General features: G+C 35.2%; 1 protein-coding gene and 1 long non-coding RNA gene across 2 annotated transcripts; one reads left to right on the top strand and one right to left on the bottom strand.

Moving 5' to 3' along the window:
* Window positions 1-825: 825 nt before the first annotated feature.
* LOC108462195 (uncharacterized) lies at window positions 826-1,608 on the top strand. The gene has a single exon (XM_017762172.1). It carries the CDS (start codon window positions 826-828, stop codon window positions 1,606-1,608), a length of 783 nt encoding a protein of 260 aa, XP_017617661.1.
* A 7,480-nt stretch (window positions 1,609-9,088) lies between these two features.
* Window positions 9,089-11,266, bottom strand: LOC128286506 (uncharacterized). Its single transcript, XR_008277088.1, has 3 exons — window positions 11,180-11,266; window positions 10,625-10,709; window positions 9,089-9,418 (listed from the first exon to the last, which is right to left on the bottom strand). It is a non-coding gene; the product is annotated as an uncharacterized LOC128286506 (long non-coding RNA).
* Window positions 11,267-21,654: the final 10,388 nt, after the last annotated feature.

The raw sequence follows: 21,654 nt of genomic DNA, 5'->3' as shown, positions 1-21,654 counted from the left end.
TGAACAGAAAATGAACATATACAGGTTTTGAGGAAATTGTTCCGGAGGTTGAGGAAGTTTCAGCTAAAGCTCAATCTAACAAAATGTACTTTTAGAGCCAGGTCAGGGAAGCTGCTTGGTTTTATAATCAGTGAAAAGGGCATTGAGGTCGACTTCGACAAAGTCAAGGCTATACAAAAATTGCCTCCGCCGCTCACTCAGAAGGAAGTTCGAGGTTTCCTGGGAAGACTAAATTATATCGCCTGGTTTATTTCACAGCTGACTGAGAAATGTGACCCCGTATTTCGTCTTCTCAAGAAACACAACCCAGGTGTGTGGGATGATTAGTGCTAGAAAACCTTTGACAAGGTTAAACAATATTTGTCCAATCCCCCGGTATTAATGCCACCTAGTCCTGGTGGGCCATTGATACTATATTTGACAGTATTTGACAATTCAATGGAATGTGTGCTCGGCCAACGGGATGAAATAGGAAAGAAGGAAAAGGCGATATATTACCTCAGTAAGAAATTCACTGAGTGTGAAACGAGATAGTCGCCAATTGAGAAATTATGTTGTGCCTTGGTTTGGACTACTTAGAGTTTGAGGCAGTACATGTTATACTATACGACTTGGTTAATCTCGAAATTGGACCCTTTAAAGTACATGATAGAGTCAGCTGCTTTGAGTGGAAAGATGGTCCAATGGCAAATTCTGCTTTCCGAATTCGACATAGTTTATATGAACCAGAAGGCTATGAAAGGAAGTGCAATAGCAGATTTTCTAGCCAGCAGAGCTTTAGAAGATTATGAGCCTTTGAACTTTGATTTCCCTAATGAATATCTAATGTATGTGGAAACTACCGAAGAGGACACTTCAGAAGATCATCCGTGGAAACTGAATTTTGACGGAGCATCAAACACTGTTGGCAATGGAATTGGGGTAGTCCTGGTATCCCCAGATGGAGATCATTATCCATTCACTTGCAAATTGGATTTTGATTACACAAATAATATAGCAGAGTACGAGGCATGTATCATGGGAATCCGTGCAGCAATCGAACGTAAAATCAAGGTGTTAGAGGTGTATGGAGATTCTGCACTGGTGATCTATCAGCTCGAAGGTGAATGGGAAACAAGAGACTCAAAGTTGATCAACTATCGTGAGCTAGTTCGAGATTTAATTAAGGTGTTTGATAATATCACTTTCTATTATCTCCCGCGAAACGAAAACCAGATGGCAGATGCCTTGGCTACGTTAGTTTCTATGGTCAGAATAAATGGACGATGGGATATGAGGCAGATCCAGATGAGTATTTGCGAGGCTCCAGCTCATTGCTGCAATATAGATGACAAAGAAGAAAGAGATGATTATCCTTGTTATTATGATATTTTACGATATGTGAAAAGCCGTGAATATCCTGATCAGGCAACTGAAAATGATAAGAGGATGTTGAGAAGGCTAGCCAGTGACTATGTCTTAGATGGAGAAATCCTGTATAAAAAGAGGAAATATCAGGTGCTGTTAAGATGTGTTGATGCTGTTGAAGCTAAGAAAATCTTAAAAGAAATCCATGAAGGTGTCTGCGAGACACATGTCAATGGGTTCACAATGGCAGGCAAATTATGAGATAATGGAAGGGGTTGCATCAGCTATACCAAGAAATGCCATAAGTGCCAAATTTATGGTGACAAGATCCACTTGCCTCCTTCACCCCTTCATGTCATGACTTCTCCGTTACCTTTCTCAATGTGCGGCATGGACGTCATTGGGCCAATTTCACCGAAGGCTTCTAATGGACATCGATTCATCTTTGTGGTCATCGATTACTTCATCAAGTGGGTAAAGGCTGCTTCATATGCCAACGTCACAAAGTCGGCAGTCAGTAAGTTCTTGAAGAAGGAGATCATATATCGATATGGCATGCCAGAAAGGATCATATTTAATAACGCGTTGAATTTGAATAACAGTATGATAGTAAAGGTCTGCAGGCAATTCAAAATTAAGCACCACAACTCGTCACCATATCGCCCAAAAATTAATGGTGCGGTTGAGGCAGCTAATAAGAATATCAAGAAGATTATGGGGAGAATGACTGAGACTTACAAGGATTGGCATGAAAAGTTACCATTTGCTCTTTATGCTTATCGAATATCTGTCAAAACTTCTACCGGGGCAACACCTTACTCATTGGTTTATGGGATGGAGGCAGTTTTGCCTATTGAAGTCAAAATTCTTCTCTCCGAGTTTTATCAGAGTTGAAGCTAGATGAAGCAGAATGGATTCAGTCCCGGTATGATCAGCTAAACTTGATTGAAGAAAAGAGACTGAAGGCTATTCGTTATGGTCAAATGTACCAGAGGCAAATGATGCGAGCTTACAACAAAAAAGTTCGCCCCAGAGTATTCCGTGAGGGGGACTTGGTATTGAAAAAAATTATCCTTATGCAAAAAGATTTCATAGGGAAATGGATGCCAAACTAGGAAGAACCTTATGTGGTAAAGAAGGCTTTTTCTAGAGGAGCACTGATATTAACTGAAATGGATAGTAGGAACCTGCCTAACCCAGTAAATTCAGATTCAGTCAAGAAGTACTTCGCTTAAGAGGTGAAAACCCGCAAAGGGCGCCCCAAAAAAAAGAGAGGCCGAGGTGAAAACCCACAAATGGCGCCTTGAGACCAAAGGGGTTTTAAATTGAAAACCCGAAAAGGGCAATTCAAATTTTGACTAAGGATGGGGTAGGTGGTAGTTTTGCTATGCTGGAATTAATGAAGATGAAGTACGCATGTCTTGGGGCATCGTCAAATACACTAGATCTCCTAGGCACATGATAAGTTCAAAATGTTTCTCGTGGAGTTCATCCGGAGGAGCTTAGGCTGCGATATCTGAGGCGCTCATTTTTGTTCCCCTTTACCTATTTTTGTACTTTGGCAATATTTTCTTCCTGTAATTAATCCATTTTTCTTGAATCTTGTTCCTAATAAACTTCAGTTTTGTCCATCTTTATCTTTATGTTCACGTGCTTATATTGAAATAACGATTAATGGACTAATAATACTTTTGCAAAAAAGGTTTTGCATATTACTCTGGAAGTTTCTAAATGGTACAAGAACCTGAAATAGAACTATCGTTTAGAACTTACCCAGCTTAGGGGTGGAATATTTGTGTTCAAATTGGGATTATCTCTTCAGTCAAAGTTATTGATTGAATAAGAAAATAGGATATTGTGTCAACCAAAGCATAAGAGGGGATCATGATATTCCTCATTAATACAAATGTCGGGCATACACATCTGGTCATGATGCTCGGGGTGTGGTGTAATAGACCGAATTGATGAAGGTTTCTAGGTGACAAGAGGGGGTTTGAAGATGGTACAAATCTTAAGTTCTAGAAATACAGTGAAATAGACCCTGAAGTTGCAATGGGGCAAACCAGTTAAAGAAAATGGGTTGTTTCTGTGGGTTTCATTGGAAATGCTAGTCGAGCAGAAAGGTAGCATAATACGATGTGATAAAACTTTAATGAATAATGAGGGATGGCACTTTTTTTTTAAAAAAAAAGGGGGAATCATTCTCATGACATTTCTACATTCATATCATTCATAACATATCTAGTTAGGAGCATTTGATTTATTTCGATCATAGCATCCTAATTATTTGGCAAAAGCATAGATATATGAAACCGAGTCTACAGGACATGTCTCAAAGGACAGTGTAGTAGCATTGGTGAAGTCAAATCTTATCTCCCTGAAGTTGCAGCGGAATAGATCGAAGAGTACAAACCTTATCTCCCTGAAGTTGCAGTGAAGCAGGTTGAAGTGATAAGCCTTATCTCTCTGAAGTTGCAGTGGAGCAGGCTCAATATGCAAGTCTTATCTTCTTGACGTTGCAGGAAGCAGACTGAAAATTACAGATCTTATCTCCATATATCGGCTATGGAGCAGATCGAAAATGGCGAGTCTTATCTCCATGTATAGGCTATGGAGCATATTTTAGCCACCAGCCTTATCTTTCTGAGGTAGCAAGAGAGCAGGTTGAAGATACAAGTCTTATCTTCCTAAAGTTACAGGAAGCAGACTGAAAATTATAGATCTTATCTCCATGTATCGGCTATGAAGGAGATCGAAAATGGCAAATCTTATCTCCATGTATCGACTATGGAGCATATTTTAGCCACCAGCCTTATCTCTCTAAGGTAGCAAGAGAGCAGGTTGAAGATACAAGTCTTATCTTCCTAAAGTTGCAAGAAACAGACTGAAAATTACAGATCTTATCTCCATGTACCGGCTATGGAGCAGATCGAAAATGGCGAGTCTTATCTCCATGTATCGGCTATGGAGTAGATTTTAGCCACCAGCCTTATCTCTCTGAAGTTGCAGTGGAGCAGGTTAAAGTTACAGGTCTTATCTTCCTGAGGTAGTAAGGAAGCAGACTGAAAATTATAGATCTTATTGTCATGTATCGGCAATAGGAGCAGATTTTTAGCCATCAACCTTATCTCCCTAAAGTTGCAGTGAAGCAAGTTAAAGTTACAAACATTGTCTTCCTAAAGTTGTTATAAGACTATTTGAAGAAGAGAAGCTCCAAAGAGGTCGAGATGTGGCAAGACCAGGCAAAATTGGCCTTTTTGTGGTATTTGCTTCATTCTCGTTACACGACAACGAGCAAAGAGAGGCAGCTGTAGACCCAATTTTTGGCCCGGGCCCATACATATACAGAAAAACAAAAAAATAGTAGTCCAAATCTAATTTACACCAGGCCCAACTACAAACCCAAACTCTAATGGCTCAAATCAGAAAACAAGGAAACCCTCAGCTACTTGAGAGTCTCAGTCGCCGCACGTCTCACAGCCTCTGCACCCGTTTCACGTTCGCGCCCAACTCGCCTGTTGTACGCCCACGTCCGACTCTTCCCAACGTCTTCATGTCTTGCAACTTGAACAAGAAAATGGCCAGAAAATCGTTTGTATTTGGCTATAAAACCTTTGATTTTTATTTGTAAAAGGACCCTTTTTCTCTTTGTTTTGGAAAGAGAGTACAGATCTTGAGATAACGACAATATCAAACACATATAGAAACCAATAGCAACGATACTTGTTAAAGGTGATTTAAAGTCTTGTTTTTCTTTCGATTTTATTTTTTATTTTCTTTGATTTTTATCTACTGTGTGTAAACAATATAAGGAAAAGGGGGAGACTTACCGAATTTGCATCACGCTTACATTGTCGGATTTTGGGGCGGTTGAAGCTTGGCCTTTCGGCTGGGGTGCGTGAGTTGAGGGAATAATAAAGCATTTAGGGTTTTTTGTTAAAAGAACAAAAGCTAAAATATTTTTTAAAGCAAAAAAAAAAAAGGTTTTAAAGCAGGTTTAATGTCAAGTGAAAATGAAACAGCATTGGGGGGTATACACGCGTTTGACTTGGTCAGCGCATTTTACCTTAAATAGGTAATTTGCGCACCAGTCCTTCATATTTGCATCAGTTTTTTAATTAGCCCCTGTTTGTGTTTTATTTGTTTTATTAAATTTTCCCCGTAATTTTTGCGATGTTTCAATTCGACCCGCGCCTAGGTGTTACGTTTAGGGGTCTGGATTGTTTGTGCTTTTGGTCCCTGTGCATTCGCGCGCATTGCACTTCAATCTCTTTTCTAATTTCAATGGTTTGTTTTAGTTATGAAGTATTCCTTCTTTTTTTATATATTTTAATTGAGTTTTTTATTATATGTATAATTCATTATTTCTTTAATTTATTTAGCACTCAACTTTTAATTTTTTTAAGAACATACATTTTGGGTTACTTTAATTTTTTTACTTTGTTATTTATTTCTTTTAAATTTTTTTAAAACATATATTTTGAGTTGCTTTTTTTTACTTTGTTATTTATTTGTTTAAATTGTAAAGTATAATTTTAAAATTCTATTTTATGTAGTATTATTCTAAATTCTTGTATAATATTTAATTAAAATATTTTTATATATTATTATTGTACATGTATAATTATGATGAAATTAGTTTTATTTCATATACATTATTAATTCTATATCATTTTATTTGTATAGTTTCTTTTAAATCTATTTAATATATATTTTCTTTTCAAATTTGTTATGTAAATATTTTCTTCTAAATTTATTTTATATATATATATATATATATATATATATATATATTCTTTGAAATTATTCATATATAGTTTGGCTTTCTTTAAAGGATCTTGTTTTATATTGCATATTTTATTTATTTTAATTACTTTGGTATCTTTGTATATACATTATTTTCATATTTTTTTAAATTTTCATATAAATATGTATATCATTTGTTAATTCAATTTGTTTCATTTCAAATTATGTTACATATTATTCATTTCAATATATATTTTAATAATCACTTATATATTATCGCTTTTTATACATATAAGCTATTTTGAATTCCAACATATGTTATTCCTTTGTATATTGTTCATATGGTTTTTAAATTGTTTTATGTTACATTGGTTCCTAGTTTTCATGTTGTTTTGTGTATTATGTGTTATTTTTTGTTTTCAATTCGTATCCACTTTTTATTGTTTCATGCTTATAATTATGTTTTAATTTCTTATTATTGCATCATGATTTTGTTTTTAAAATCCCGCATTTTCACCTAACATCGATTGTTTTTTACCCTAAAGTAAACCAAATGAATATATTTTGAGTCGGCTTTATAATTGCTTATTTGGGAAACTCTTCAAAACAAGGCAATATTTTGTGTTTGGAAATTCGAGAAATCGTGCCCTAATATGCTGAGTTTTGATTTCACTATAGGCATCATGGTTGTATGTGTTGATATTACATGTTTTAAGCTTGATTTTGGTTGGTTTTGAATACCTATTTATGTCATGGTCACATGCAAATTATTGTGTTTAGGTTGGTACCAATTTGGGTGAGAAATTATGGCTCGAAAAATGGCTTATTTTTGTCCACATGGGCAGAGACACGAACGTGTGTCTCAGCCGTGTGTGACATATGGCCAGGTGACACGGCCGTGTGTCCCCTGTAACCTTTAAAAAAACAAGTCGGTAGCCTCACACGGCCTAGCACACGGGTGTGTCGTTTGGCTGTGTATCACAAGTCAGTATGCTTACCATTTTTCACAGGGCTTAGCATACGGGCATGTCGCTTGGCTGTGTGACCCAAATCAGTAAGCTCACTAGTTTAAACACGGGATAAGACATAGGCAAGGACATAGGCGTGTGTCCCCATTTTGAATGCCCATACGGGCGTGTGTCCCCTGTACCTTTGAAAAATTTCCATGTTTTTCGAAAAATTCTTTGAGTACTCGGTTTATTTTCATGTTTTCCGAAAAATTCTTTGAGTACTCAGTTTAGTCCTGACTTGTTTTTAATGTTTTTTTTTGGGCCTCGAGGGCTTATATTAGGGACTATATGATTGAATTTGATTGGGTTCTAAAATGCATGTGATATGAGAATGAAATGTGTGTTTGTTTGATTTGTAAGTCCGATAATGCTCCATAATTCTGTTCTGGTGTCGGATACGGGTTAAGGGTGTTACACTCTGCATCTCTTTATTACAGAATGCTCAAAATATTCACACGGCCTAGCACACAAGCGTGTAGCTTGGCCGTGTGACCCTTGCACCTCTTTATTGCAAGTCAGTATGCTCACACGGCCTAACACACGGTCGTGTGGCTTGGCCGTGTGACCCAAGTCAGAGAGCACCCTAGTTTGGACACGGGCTGGGACACGATCGTGTGCCCCTGTTTTGAAAGTCCACACAGCCTGAGATACGGGTGTGTCTTTCGACTGTGTGAGACACACGGCCTGGCCACACGGGTATATGTCTCCTGAAATTTCGAAATTTTTTAACATTTTCTGAGAAATTTTCTGAGAACTTGGTTTAGTCCCAACTTGTTTTTAATGTGTATTTTGGGCCTCGAGGGCTCGTATAAAGGACAATATGATTGATTATGATTGTTTTCTGATATGAATGTTAAATGATATGAAATGTTTGTAATTGACCTGTAAATTCTGGTAATACTCGATAACCCTTTTCCAGTGACGGATATGGGTTAGGGGTGTTACATCAAATGTCTCTAAAATAGTAGCAAAATTAACAATAAAATAAAAGCTATACAACATCAAAACAATAACGACAAAATAGCAGCAACATAATAGTGAAATGGCAGCAAAACTATGAGAAAATAGTAGTGAAATAGCAGCAAACAACAAAAGTTTCTTTTTTTTTCCAAATTCAAGTCGGATTGGCCCGAGCCAAAAGAAAAGCTTACCCAAGGCCCGACCCATTTAAAAAAGATGCCTTATTTTTTTGTCCAATCCCATTTTTTGAGTCTATATTTTTGCTTAAACCCTCCCACTTTTTGGGCGAGCCTTCGGGTCAAACCAGGTAGCTCAGCTCATAATCAGGTTTTGTAATACTCTTAACCCGTATCTATCACTAGAATAGGGTTACAAGGTATTACTGCTCAAATCATAACATAAAACATACATTTCTCGAACATAAAGTCATTATCACATATATTTCAATCAAACATAATCATATTGTCCCTTATAAAACTTTACGAGACCTTAAAACATGCTTGAAAGAGGTCTGGGACTAAATCAATAACATTTGAAAACACTGAGTAACTTAGAAAAATTTCAAGCATTCAAAGGCCACACGTCCGTGTGAACAGGCCGTATGCATCACACGGCCACCAGACATGCCCGTGTCCAGGCCATGTAGAAACAGGGCATGCATACTGACTTGTTTTAATTAAGCATCAAGGGTCACACGGTCGAGTCACACGCCCGTGTGCTCAATCGTGTGGCACGAAATTATAAGCTATTTTTTTTTCACTTAAGTCGCATGCATCCTAAGGCATCCAAATGGTACCAAATATACAACCAAATAAACAACCAAAAGTGACCATTTCCAGCATAAATTATACCATATTGAATCATTACATTTCACTTCTCAAATCTCAACCATTTCTTAACCAAAACACATACCAAAACTAGCACGAATCATTTACCATCTTTGACATTTTTCATATGTTTCAAATTTAAACTAAATAACCAACCATATCATTCAACCTATAACCAAACCAAAGCTTATCGATGTATCATCTCAAACTCATACCAACACATGACACTTCTTAAACCCATTGTTACCACATTTGCATTCCAAGCCAAACCACAAATACATAACATAAGCCAAATACACATTTTATACCAACAATGCCAAAACATAAGGCCACATTATAATCATCAACCCAAAATCATTAATAAGCCATTTCAAACGACCATATACATTTCTGACAACCATATTAAAAAGACCATAGCCTATACATGCCATATAACCAACCCACAAAGTGTAAAAAATACGAAAATCAATAGCCGAATAGTGTGATGCGATCTCTGTTGCCTTTCAACTCGAGCAAACGTCCGAAACACTATAAAACATAGAAAAATAACACATAGTCAGCTTCACAGCTTAGTAAGTTCGTATGTGAGCCTAAAATGATCACAACATTCGTAAAGCAATTCGAAATAGATAAATCATTAACATTTACAGCATCAATTCATGAGTTAACATCAAATTATTCATGTCCTCATTCACAGGTTCCCAACTTTATATAACTCAATACTTGAGTAGTTTTCCATACATACCTGTACCGATACCTTTCTATTTATCACCCATACTCTTATCAAACCTCTCTGGTTTATAAGTGCTTATGGTACAAATTCATTGATTTTTCGATGCCATAGTCCAACTATGGTCTTACACATATATTGCCAAGGTCCTGCCGTGGTTTTTCTTTCACATGCCATAACCCAGTTATGGTCTTTTTAGTCGATTGCCATAGTTAAGCTATGGTCTTATTATTCGATTACCATAGCCCAGCTATGGTTTTATTCAGCAACTTACCTTTCTTAATTCGTACTTTTCATTTAATAACTCAACATTTATTCAATTCAATATTCATCACTTTTTCTTTAGCCAAGTGAATTATGTGAAATATCATCAAATAACGGTGTTTCGTACACTATGTGCCATATGTATATTTAGTTAAAACAACTATAACTCATATCTCACATTTCATTCAATTCATACTTTGTTATATCCAAATAAACACATTTTGACATGAAACATACTTATACACAATTCTTTCTTATTTAATATACATGATACAATATGAACTCACGAATTAACTTTCATTCAGTTTTCACATAGGTTCTGTACGTACCTGTATTACTTATTTCAATCGTACTTTCATTCTCGTCTTGACTATGCCCGTTGAACACTTCGGAATCGCTCAGGATACTCGGATATCACATAAAGCTCATACAATGCCATATCCCAGATATGGTCTTACATGTTATCTCATATCGATGCCAATGTCCCAGACATGGTCTTACATGAAATCATATAACGATGCCAAAGTCCCAGACATGGTCTTACATGTAATTTCATCTTGGTAATCCTAATGTCATGACATTTGTATCCTATACTATTCCTAGGTTTGTACGGGACTTTCGGATGTCATAACTCTATCAATTCTTGCTCGTAATCATGACCATTCAGCATTCAATTCAATTCAATAATAAATATGCATTTATAACACAATTTAAGTACGTTTATTAGCATACGAACTTACCTCGTTCACTGTAACGACAAATTAGGTCGACTAATCCGATACTTTGTTTCCTCCCGTTCCAGATCCGAATCTCATTTTTCTCAATCTATATAATAACAAAATTTACTTATTTAATCATCAACTCATTAAATTTAACACAATTTACACATTTTGGTAAAATTACACTTTTCCCCTATTATTTAACGTTTTTGCAATTTAGTCATTATCATATAAAATTGCAAATTCATGCAATTAAGGACAAGCCCATGCTAGCTGAATTTTACCCAAACTACTAGCAGCCTATATTTTTAGTTTATTCATACACTAACCATGAATTTTACACTTTTCTCAATTTAATCCTTAATTTGCATTTTTGTCAAAAATCATTTTATAATACTTGTATATCTAGCTTTAAACATTAATAAACTATCATAAAACATCTAAATAACCAAGCATTCAACAATGGAATCATTCCAAATCTATAACATTTTCGAAAATAAAGATAAGATCTAGCTAGAATAAGCTGCAACGAGCACAAAAATGTAGAAATTATTAAAAACGGAGTTAAAACTGTACCTATTTGAGCAAAAACACCATGGCCGAATGTCAAGATCTTTAATGGCTATTTTAAACCTGATTTTCGATTGTGAATGGATGGAAGATGATGATATTTGGCTTTATTTATTTATTTATTATTAACTTTAATTACCTATTTACACTTTTACCCTTTAAAAACAATAATAATAACACCAATTGCCACTCCACTATCATCCACTATCTCATAAATGTGATATTTACCACATAAGGACCTTCAATTTTAAGTTCTATAGCTATTTGACACCTTTAGCTTATAGAACACAAGTTTTACACTTTACGCGATTTAGTCCTTTTTACCGAATTAAACACTTAAACGATAAAATTTTTTTACGAAAATTTCACACAACTCTAATATCATGCTGTAAATATTAAAATAATAATAAAATAAATTTTTTGAAGTCAGATTTGTGGTCCTGAAACTACTATTCTGATTTAGCTTAAAATGGGCTATTACAGGTTTATTCCATAATTAAATTAAGTTATATTATTTTAGGGCATTTTTGTAATGGCCTAAATTCAAGGTTATCAGAACAATGGTTTCGTAACCATAGATCCGATTTAAAGAAAAATTTATTTTAATATTTTTGCTTGAAAATTTATATGATAGGAAAATCGTATGAAAATATTGATAGGAAAATTTTATCGATTTAGTGATTAGTTCAAAAAGAAATTATTGAAGAAATTGGGTAAAATAAGGTATCGGGACCTCTATCTCGTAAAACCGAGTCAAAAAATAATTTTATAAATATTTATGAAATGTTATTAATGTGGTATTAAAATTTCGTTAGGAAATTTTAATGTTTGGGTAGTCAATTAAATGAAAAGGACTGAATTGTAATAGGTGTAAAAGTTGCTAGAGTGATTAAATAGCTTATTAGTCTAATGAGAAAGGATTTAAAAGGTAATTAGACCCAAAAGTTATTTGGGCTGGGCGGCAAGGGTATGCAATCAGCAGGAAAATTGATAAATTAAGGGTAAAATTGGAATATTGCAAAATTAACTAAATAAAACTAGGACTAAATAGGAAATATCTAGATTTCTCTTCATTTCTCTTCAATTCCAGCAGCTAAAAACGCCATAGGAGGGTTCTCTAAGCTGGTATTTCATAATTTTGCACCAAGTGAGTTAATCCTTGCCTTTTCTTGTAATTTTGTGTTTCTAAGACTTTTACAACTAGATCCTACTATTAAATTCATTAGTTTTTGATTTCATGGATGAAATTTAAAGTCACCATGGTTGAGTTCTGTAAGTTTATGATGAAATAGAATGAAATTAAAGCTTTAATTTGTTTATGAGATGATTTTATTAGGCAATTTCAATGGAAATTGATTTTGGGACCTAATTGTGAAAATGTTTGGAATTAAAGTCTATTGCTGAAATTCTGATTCCTAAAGGTTGTAAACTAGTTTAAGGTGATAGAATAAAATGTTAATTGAGAAAAATCAGCTCAATTGAGAGGCTAATTGAGTAGGGACGAAATTATCATTTATTAAAAGCTTAGGGGAAAAATGGTAATAAACAGCTTGCACTAAAACAGTTTGGACAGCAGCAGTAGACTAACTTTGAAAAATCACCAAAAATTGTAGAAATCGAATTAGAAGATGAACAAAATATGTAATTAAAGCGTATTGAGTCTAGTTTCTCATAGAAGAAATATTGTAAGCAATGGATTTGTAAATTTTGAGATATAATGAATTTTGTGAGACAAGGTCAGAATGAATTCAGGTTCCCTGTTCTGACTTTGAGAAATTATAAAAATTGAATAAAAATAATTAGGGACTTAAATTTATATGTCTAGAATTCTGAATGAGTCTATTTTTAATAGAAACAAACAAGAACATCATTTGAATTCTGTATAAAGAGATAATTTATTTTTAGTGAAGAAGGGTCAGAACTGTTAGACAACAGAACAGGGGTGACTTTGAAGAATAAACTGTACTGATTGGCTAAACCAAAAATTCTGAAAATTTTATGGTAAAAATATATATGAGTCTAGTTTCAGGGAAAATTAACGGATCTTAATTTCGAGTTCCGTAGCTCAAGTTATAAATAATTTAGTGACTATGACTCAAGTAGACAGCTTTGAATGAACTATAAATAATAGTTGAATTATAGAGAATGTTGCATATGAACATGAAATGTATTAAATTGATAATTAAATTTATTTATTTAGATCCAGAAGATTCAAATACGAAGCTAGATCGAGGAAAGGAAAAAGTTCGGGATTAATAGATTTTTACTGTTTACAATCAAGTATCAAGGTAAGTTCGTGTAACTTGAATTATATTCTTAAATTACTTGAGATTGTATGTTTTTGATATGAATATGATTTGAATGTTCATTGTATGAAAATTTATGAAACATTGATATATTTGATAAAATGGGAAGAAATCCGTTTGAATGAAAGGAAAATTCGATGGATTTCGAAAAGGAAGTGACGGTAAAAGGATCTAGCCGGACGGGTGATCCTATCTGATATAGCCCTCCCAAGAATATGTGTAAAATGGATTTAGCCGGACGGGTAATCCGAATTAGGGTCTGAATTTAGCTCGGACTGGTAATTCAGATCCAAGCTCATTAGAGTAATTGTCGTTGCGAGATTTAGCCTGACCGGTAATCCCGACAATACTCTATGAGTTTATATTGCGGGATTTAGCTCGACCGTAATCCCGCCGCAAGGTTGAGGTTCATGAGTGTGCTCTCTGAAATGGAAATGTCGCACATGAATATGAATTGACGGACCGGAATTGTACACTAAAAGTGTACCTCTGAAAATCCATTGAAATTCGATAAATTCAACGGGATAAATATGAAAATAATAAGGAATGAAAATCATGGTATTGATGAGTACATCAATCATGGTATATATATATTATTGATACATGGAAATTATTGTACTAACTTGAATGTTGAGTTTGTGCATGTTAGGGTAATAATGCATTGAATGGATATATGAATGTTTATTATATTGTATTGAAAATATTAGGTAAGTATAATTCTTGTTACATGAGCTTACTAAGCACAAAGTGCTTGCCCTGCTTCCTTTTTCCCTGTTTTGTAGTGTTAAGAGCTCGGAGGTCGATTTGGTGGAGACACATCACATCATCAACCTCGTGATTTCGGTATATAAAGAAACTTTATTTTGGAAATCAATGGCATGTATAAGCTAACAAAGTAAATGTTAACGTGAAATGAATGTAAAGTTAGCCATTAGTATGGTTAACAAACACAGTTATAGATATGTGATGACGTTATTTTATATAAATGCATGAATCTATCATAAAAATATGTTGAATTGATTTGGTTGATGTGGATTGGTCTCGATTTAATATTACAGGAAGGTTAGATATTTATAAAAGGGCTATATTGAATATAAAAAAATTAATTAAGAAACTCCTAGTAATGCCTCGTACCTATTCCGCAATGAATACGGGTAGGGTATTACATTTATTGGTATCGAGCTACGGTTTAGCGGTTCTAGGACCGATGTAGCAAATACGGATTAGCTATACATGCCATTTAAATTATTATTGATAGTGTGATATCTCCGACCATTTAAAATGTGTTTTTCTTATAGTAATGTCATCCAACCGAGCTCAATCTGAGGAAGTCGGGAGTCATGCTCCGGCTTCAAAGACAAAGAGAAGAAACTAGCGATAGAAGGCCCGAGACGGAGGGTCGAGGGAGGAAGCAAAAACAACCTTCTTTCAAATGATGAATGAATGGTTTAATCAATACTTAAGAACTAACCTCAGAGTGCAGACAAGTTCAAGCTTCCCCTCCTGCTCCTTCACCGGTTCCCGAGATCCCACAAGGTATAGGTACTGAATCTGTCAGAAAAGGGAAAGCTCCAGTAGATAAAATTCGAAAATATGGGGCCGAAGAATTTTGAGCAGCAGTTGATGATGATTCCGAACGGGCTGAATTCTGGTTAGAAAATACTACTCGGGTTCTGGAAGAATTATCTTGTACACCAGAAGAATGTCTGAAATGTGCCATCTCACTGCTAAAAGATACAGCTTACCATTGGTGGAATACTAAAGCTTCAGTTGTTCCGAAAGAAGAAATTACATGGGAATTCTTTCAGACCGAGTTCAGAAAAAAATATATCAGCCAGAGGTTCCTTGATTAGAAAAGAAAAGAATTTCTTGAGCTAAAACAGGCAATAGATCAAGATGTCTGAATATGAAAGAGAATTTGTTCGATTGAGTAAATATGCTCGAGAATGGGTACAATCGGTCGAAATGTGCAAACGATTCAAAAAGGGTTGAATGAAGACATTAAGTTCTTGATCGAATTCTTGAAATTCGAGAGTTTGCTACATTGGCGAGAGAGCTTATAAAGTAGAAGAATTGAGCAAAGAAAAGAAACAGTGAGAGGAAGCTCGAATTTTAGTAAAAGATGATGGGAAAATCCCGCTTACGCTTCAAAGAAATTGAAGAAATATCGGATCGTTCTACTTGACCATTGGGTATTCGGGCAAAGAGCGAGGTTCTCAACGCACTAATCCAAGGCCTTCTACTCCATCGATGACCGTGTTGGCGGTGTTGGCACTCCTAAACCGAGATGCCGATCGTAATAAAGCTCATTTTGGTGAATGTCGATTTAAGAGTGGGGCTTGTTACCGATGTGGTTCTTTTGACCATTTCCTCGAGATTGTCCGAAAGGGTTGAAAAGAAGTTGAACATATATCGAAGCCGAGTAATCTAGTTTCGAGGCGGACCACCTCGACCATCCGGTAATGTCGATGGTAGTCGAGGAGCTACAAAGATACTATAGGTAGGCACGAGGTACGAGCACTGCTAGGACATATGCCATTCGTGCGGAGAAGATGCTTCACACCGATGTTATTCTTGGTACATTTTCTTTACTTGATACTGATATTACTGCATTGATTGATCCTGGTTCTACGCATTCATATATATGTGTTAAACTTGCAATTGTTAAAAATTTATCTGTTGAACATACTGAATTTGTGGTTAAAGTATCAAACCCCCTGGGCCAGTCTGTGTTAGTGGATAAAATTTGTAAAATTGTCCACCGATGGTAAGAGGTTATTGTTTCCTACTGATTTGATGTTACCGCCATTTGATGAATTTGACGTGATATTGGGTATGGATTGGTTAACCCAAAGATGATGCGGTAGTAAATTGTAAACAAAAATATATTGTGTTAAAATGTCGAATGGTGAGTTGTTCGGTGAAATCTGATCGACGTAGGGTTATCGATATGATTTCGATAATGGCAGCACAGAGGTATGTCAAAAAGGGGTATGATGCTTACTTGGCTTATGTACTCGACACCAAGGTATCTGAGTCAAAGATACAGGCAGTTCCAGTGGTATGTGAATTTTCTGATGTGTTTCCAGAAGAATTACCAGGATTGCCACCAGAAAGAGAAGTGGAATTTTCTATAGATTTGATTCCGGGAACTACTCCGATCTCCATAGCTCCGTACCGGATGGCTCCTATAGAATTAAAAGAGTTAAAGACACAATTGCAAGAGCTTGTTGACAGGGGTTTTGTTCGACCGAGTCATTCACCTTGGGGTGCTCCGGTTCTGTTTGTGAAAAAGAAAGATGGGTCTTTGAGATTGTGTATCGACTACCGGCAGCTTAATAAAGTAACCATAAAGAATAAGTATCCGTTACCCCGGATTGATGATTTATTTGATCAGCTGAAAGGTGCTACTATGTTTTCAAAGATTGATCTTCGATCAGGTTATTATCAGTTACGGGTAAAGGAGTCAGATGTGCCAAAAACAGCCTTTAGAACCAGGTACGGGCATTATGAGTTTCTAGTTATGCCGTTTGGGCTAACTAATGCACCTGCAGTATTCATGGATTTGATGAACCGGATATTTAGACCGTACTTAGACAGATTTGTAGTAGTATTCATTGATGATATTTTGGTTTATTCTCGGGATGAAGAGGAACATGCGAACATTTGAGAATTGTGTTGCAAATTCTACGAGAGAAGCGGTTGTATGCTAAATTCAAGAAATGTGAATTTTGGCTTGAGAAGTGAGTTTTCTTGGACACATTGTATCTGCCAAGGCATCGGGGTAGATCCAAGTAAAATCTCACTATTGTCAATTGGAGTCCACCAAGAATGTATCCGAAGTTAGAAGTTTCTTGGGTTTAGTGGTTATTATCGGAGATTTGTATAGGATTCTCTATGATAGCTTCTCCAATGACTCGATTATTGCGAAAGATGTAAAGTTCGAGTGGATGATGAATGTCAACAAAGTTTCAACCGATTGAAAGACCTATTAACGAAAGCACTGTATTAGTGCAACTGAGCAAGGGTAAGGAATTTGTTATTTATAGTGATGCCTCATTAAATGGTTTAGGTTGTGTTTTGATGCAAGAAGGTAAAGTAATAGCCTATGCTTCAAGACAACTTAAACCACATGAAAGAAATTACCCAAGACATGATCTTGAATTAGTCGCTATTGTATTTATTGAAGATATGGCGGCATTACTTGTACGGTGAGAAATGTCATATTTATACCGATCATAAAAGCTTGAAATATTTGATGACACGAAAGATTTGAATTTGAGACAATAGCAGTGGCTTGAACTAATAAAGGACTATGATTTGATTATTGATTACCATCCGGTAAGGCTAATGTTGTAGCCGATGCTTTGAGCCGAAAATCTCTGTTTGCTTTACGAGCTATGAATACCGGTTATCATTGATGATGATGGTTCAATCCTAGCTGAATTGAGAGCTAAACCGACATTTTACAACAAATATATGAAGCTCGGAAGAATGATGAGAAGTTACAGTTAAACGGACACAGTGTGAGTCGTAATGATTCGAATTTGATTGGTTCGATGATTGTTTATTATTCGGAGGTAGGGTATGTGTACCTCGAATTGAGCTCATCTGAAGATTCTACGCGAGGCCCACGGTAGTACTATGTCCGTACATCCGGGAGTAATAAAATGTATAATGATCTGAAAAAGATGTCTTGGTGGTCGGAATGAAACGTGATATCTCGAGTTTGTATCAAGGTGTTTAATATGTCAACAAGTTAAAGTTGAACATCGGTACCTTCGGGTTACTTCAGCCAATTACTATACCGGAATGGAAATGGGAAAGAATCACTATGGATTTTGTATCGGGGCTACCTTTGTCTCCGAAGAAAAAAGATGCTATTTGGGTGATTGTAGACCGATTGACAAAGTTAGCTCACTTTATTCCGGTAAGCGTATGGATTATTCTTTAGATAAACTAGCTGAACTGTACATATCTGAGATTGTCAGGTTACATGGAGTGCCTGTCTCCATTATATCAGATAGAGATCCCCGATTTACGTCTCGTTTTTGGGACAAATTGCAAGAAGCCTTGGGTACTCAGTTGTATTTCAAGATCGCATTTCATCCTCGATGATGGTCAATCTGAGCGTGTAATTCAAGTATTGGAAGATATGCTCCAATGTTGTATACTAGAGTTTGAAGGTAATTGGGAGAGGTATCTACCTTTGATTGAATTTGCTTACAATAACAGTTATCAGTCTAGTATTAAAATGGCTCCGTATGAAGCTTTGTATGGTAGAAAATGTAGAACACCGTTATATTGGACAGAGCTCAGTGAAAAGAAGATACATGGGGTTGATTTGATTCGGGAAACAGAAGAAAAAGTAAAGGTTATTCGAGATAGTCTAAAAGCAGCTTCCGATCGTCAAAAATCATATGCCGACCTTAAGCGAAAAGAGATTAAATTTCAAGTCGGTGACAAGGTATTTCTGAAAGTGTCTCTTTGGAAGAAAGTTCTTCGATTCGGTCGAAAGGGTAAATTGAGTCCAAGATTTATCGGGCCCTATGAAATCATAGAAAGAATTGGACCGGTCGCTTATCGATTGGCATTACCACCGGAACTTGATAGAATCCATAATGTTTTTCATGTATCTATGTTACGACGATATCGATCAGATCCTTCACATGTTATTTCTCCGATGAAGTAGAGATTCAACCGGATATGACTTACGAGAAAGAACCGGTCAAGATATTGGCACGGAGACAAAAGAGCTTAGAAATAAAAGATAAATTTGGTGAAAGAATTGTGGCAAAAGCACGGATTGAGGAAGCAACATGGGAACCGGAGGAGGCAATGAGGAAACAATACCCAAACCTCTTTATCGGTAAGATTTTCGAGGACGAAAATCCTTAAAAGGGGAGAGTTGTAATGGCCTAAATTCAAGGTTATCTAACAATGGTTTCAGAACCATAGATCCGATTTAAAGAAAAATTTATTTTAATATTTTTGCTTGAAAATTTATATGATAGGAAAATCGTATGAAAATATTGATAGGAAAATTTTATCGATTTAGTGATTAGTTCGAAAAAGAAATTATTGAAGAAATTGGGTAAAATAAGGTATCGGGACCTCTATCTCTTAAAACCGAGTCAAAAAATAATTTTATAAATATTTACGAAATGTTATTAATGTGGTATTAAATTTTCGTTAGGAAATTTTAATGTTTGGGTAGTCAATTAAATGAAAAGGACTGAATTGTAATAGGTGTAAAAGTTGCTAGAGTGATTAAATAGCTTATTAGTCTAATGAGAAAGGATTTAAAAGGCAATTAGACCCAAAAGTTATTTGGGCTGGCCGGCAAGGGTATGCAATCAGCAGAAAAATTGATAAATTAAGGGTAAAATTGGAATATTGCAAAATTAACTAAATAAAACTAGGACTAAATAGGAAATATCTAGATTTCTCTTCATTTCTCTTCAATTCCAGCAGCTAAAAACGCCATAGGAGGGTTCTCTAAGCTGGTATTTCATAATTTTTGCACCAAGTGAGTTAATCCTTGCCTTTTCTTGTAATTTTTGTGTTTCTAAGACTTTTACAACTAGATCCTACTATTAAATTCATTAGTTTTTGATTTCATGGATGAAATTTAAAGTCACCATGGTTGAGTTCTGTAAGTTTATGATTAAATAGAATGAAATTAAAGCTTTAATTTGTTTATGAGATGATTTTATTAGGCAATTTCAATGGAAATTGATTTTTGGGACCTAATTGTGAAAATGTTTGGAATTAAAGTCTATTGCTGAAATTCTGATTCCTAAAGGTTGTAAACTAGTTTAAGGTGATATAATAAAATGTTAATTGAGAAAAATCAGCTCAATTGAGAGGCTAATTGAGTAGGGATGAAATTATCATTTATTAAAAGCTTAGGGGAAAAATGGTAATAAACAGCTTGCACTAAAACAGTTTGGACAGCAGCAGTAGACTAACTTTGAAAAATCACAAAAAATTGTAGGAATCGAATTAGAAGATGAACAAAATATGTAATTAAAGCTTATTGAGTCTAGTTTCTCATAGAAGAAATATTGTAAGCAATGGATTTGTAAATTTTGAGATATAATGAATTTTGTGAGACAAGGTCAGAATGAATTCAGGTTCCCCTGTTTTGACTTTGAGAAATTATAAAAATTGAATAAAAATAATTAGGGACTTAAATTTATATGTCTAGAATTCTGAATGAATCTATTTTAATAGAAACAAACAAGAACATCATTTGAATTCTGTATAAAGAGATAATTTATTTTAGTGAAGAAGGGTCAGAACTGTTAGACAACAGAACAGGGTGACTTTGAAGAATAAACTGTACTGATTGGCTAAACCAAAATTCTGAAAATTTTATGGTAAAAATATATATGAGTCTAGTTTCAGGGAAAATTAACGGATCTTAATTTCGAGTTCCGTAGCTCAAGTTATAAATAATTTAGTGACTATGACTCAAGTAGACAGCTTTGAATGAACTATAAATAATAGTTGAATTATAGAGAATGTTGCATATGAATATGAAATGTATTAAATTGATAATTAAATTTATTTATTTAGATCCAGAAGATTCAAATACGAAGCTAGATCGAGGAAAGGAAAAGTTCGGGATTAATAGATTTTTACTGTTTACAATCAAGTATCAAGGTAAGTTCGTAACTTGAATTATATTCTTAAATTACTTGAGATTGTATGTTTTGATATGAATATGATTTGAATGTTCATTGTATGAAAATTTATGAAACATTGATATATTTGATAAAATGGGAAGAAATCCGTTTGAATGAAAGGAAAATTCGATGGATTTCGAAAAGGAATTGACGGTAAAAAGGATCTAGCCGGACGGGTGATCCTATCTGATATAGCCCTCCAGAAGAATATGTGTAAAATGGATTTAGCCCGGACGGGTAATCCGAATTAGGGTCTGAATTTAGCCTGGACTGGTAATTCAGATCCAAGCTCATTAGAGTAATTGTCGTTGCAGGGGATTTAGCCTGGACTGGTAATCCCGACAATACTCTATGAGTTTATATTGCAGGGGATTTAGCCTGGACTGGTAATCCCGCTGCAAGGTTGAGGTTCACGGGAGTGTGCTCTCTGAAATGGAAATGTGCGCACATGAATATGAATTGACGGACCCGGAATTGTACACTA

The sequence above is a fragment of the Gossypium arboreum genome, chromosome 13 (assembly GCF_025698485.1).
Source record: "Gossypium arboreum isolate Shixiya-1 chromosome 13, ASM2569848v2, whole genome shotgun sequence".
In the NCBI taxonomy this organism is placed as follows: Eukaryota; Viridiplantae; Streptophyta; class Magnoliopsida; order Malvales; family Malvaceae; genus Gossypium; species Gossypium arboreum.
The sequence above is the reverse complement of the archived record's forward strand: the minus strand, read 5'-3'. Positions and strand labels throughout refer to the sequence as shown.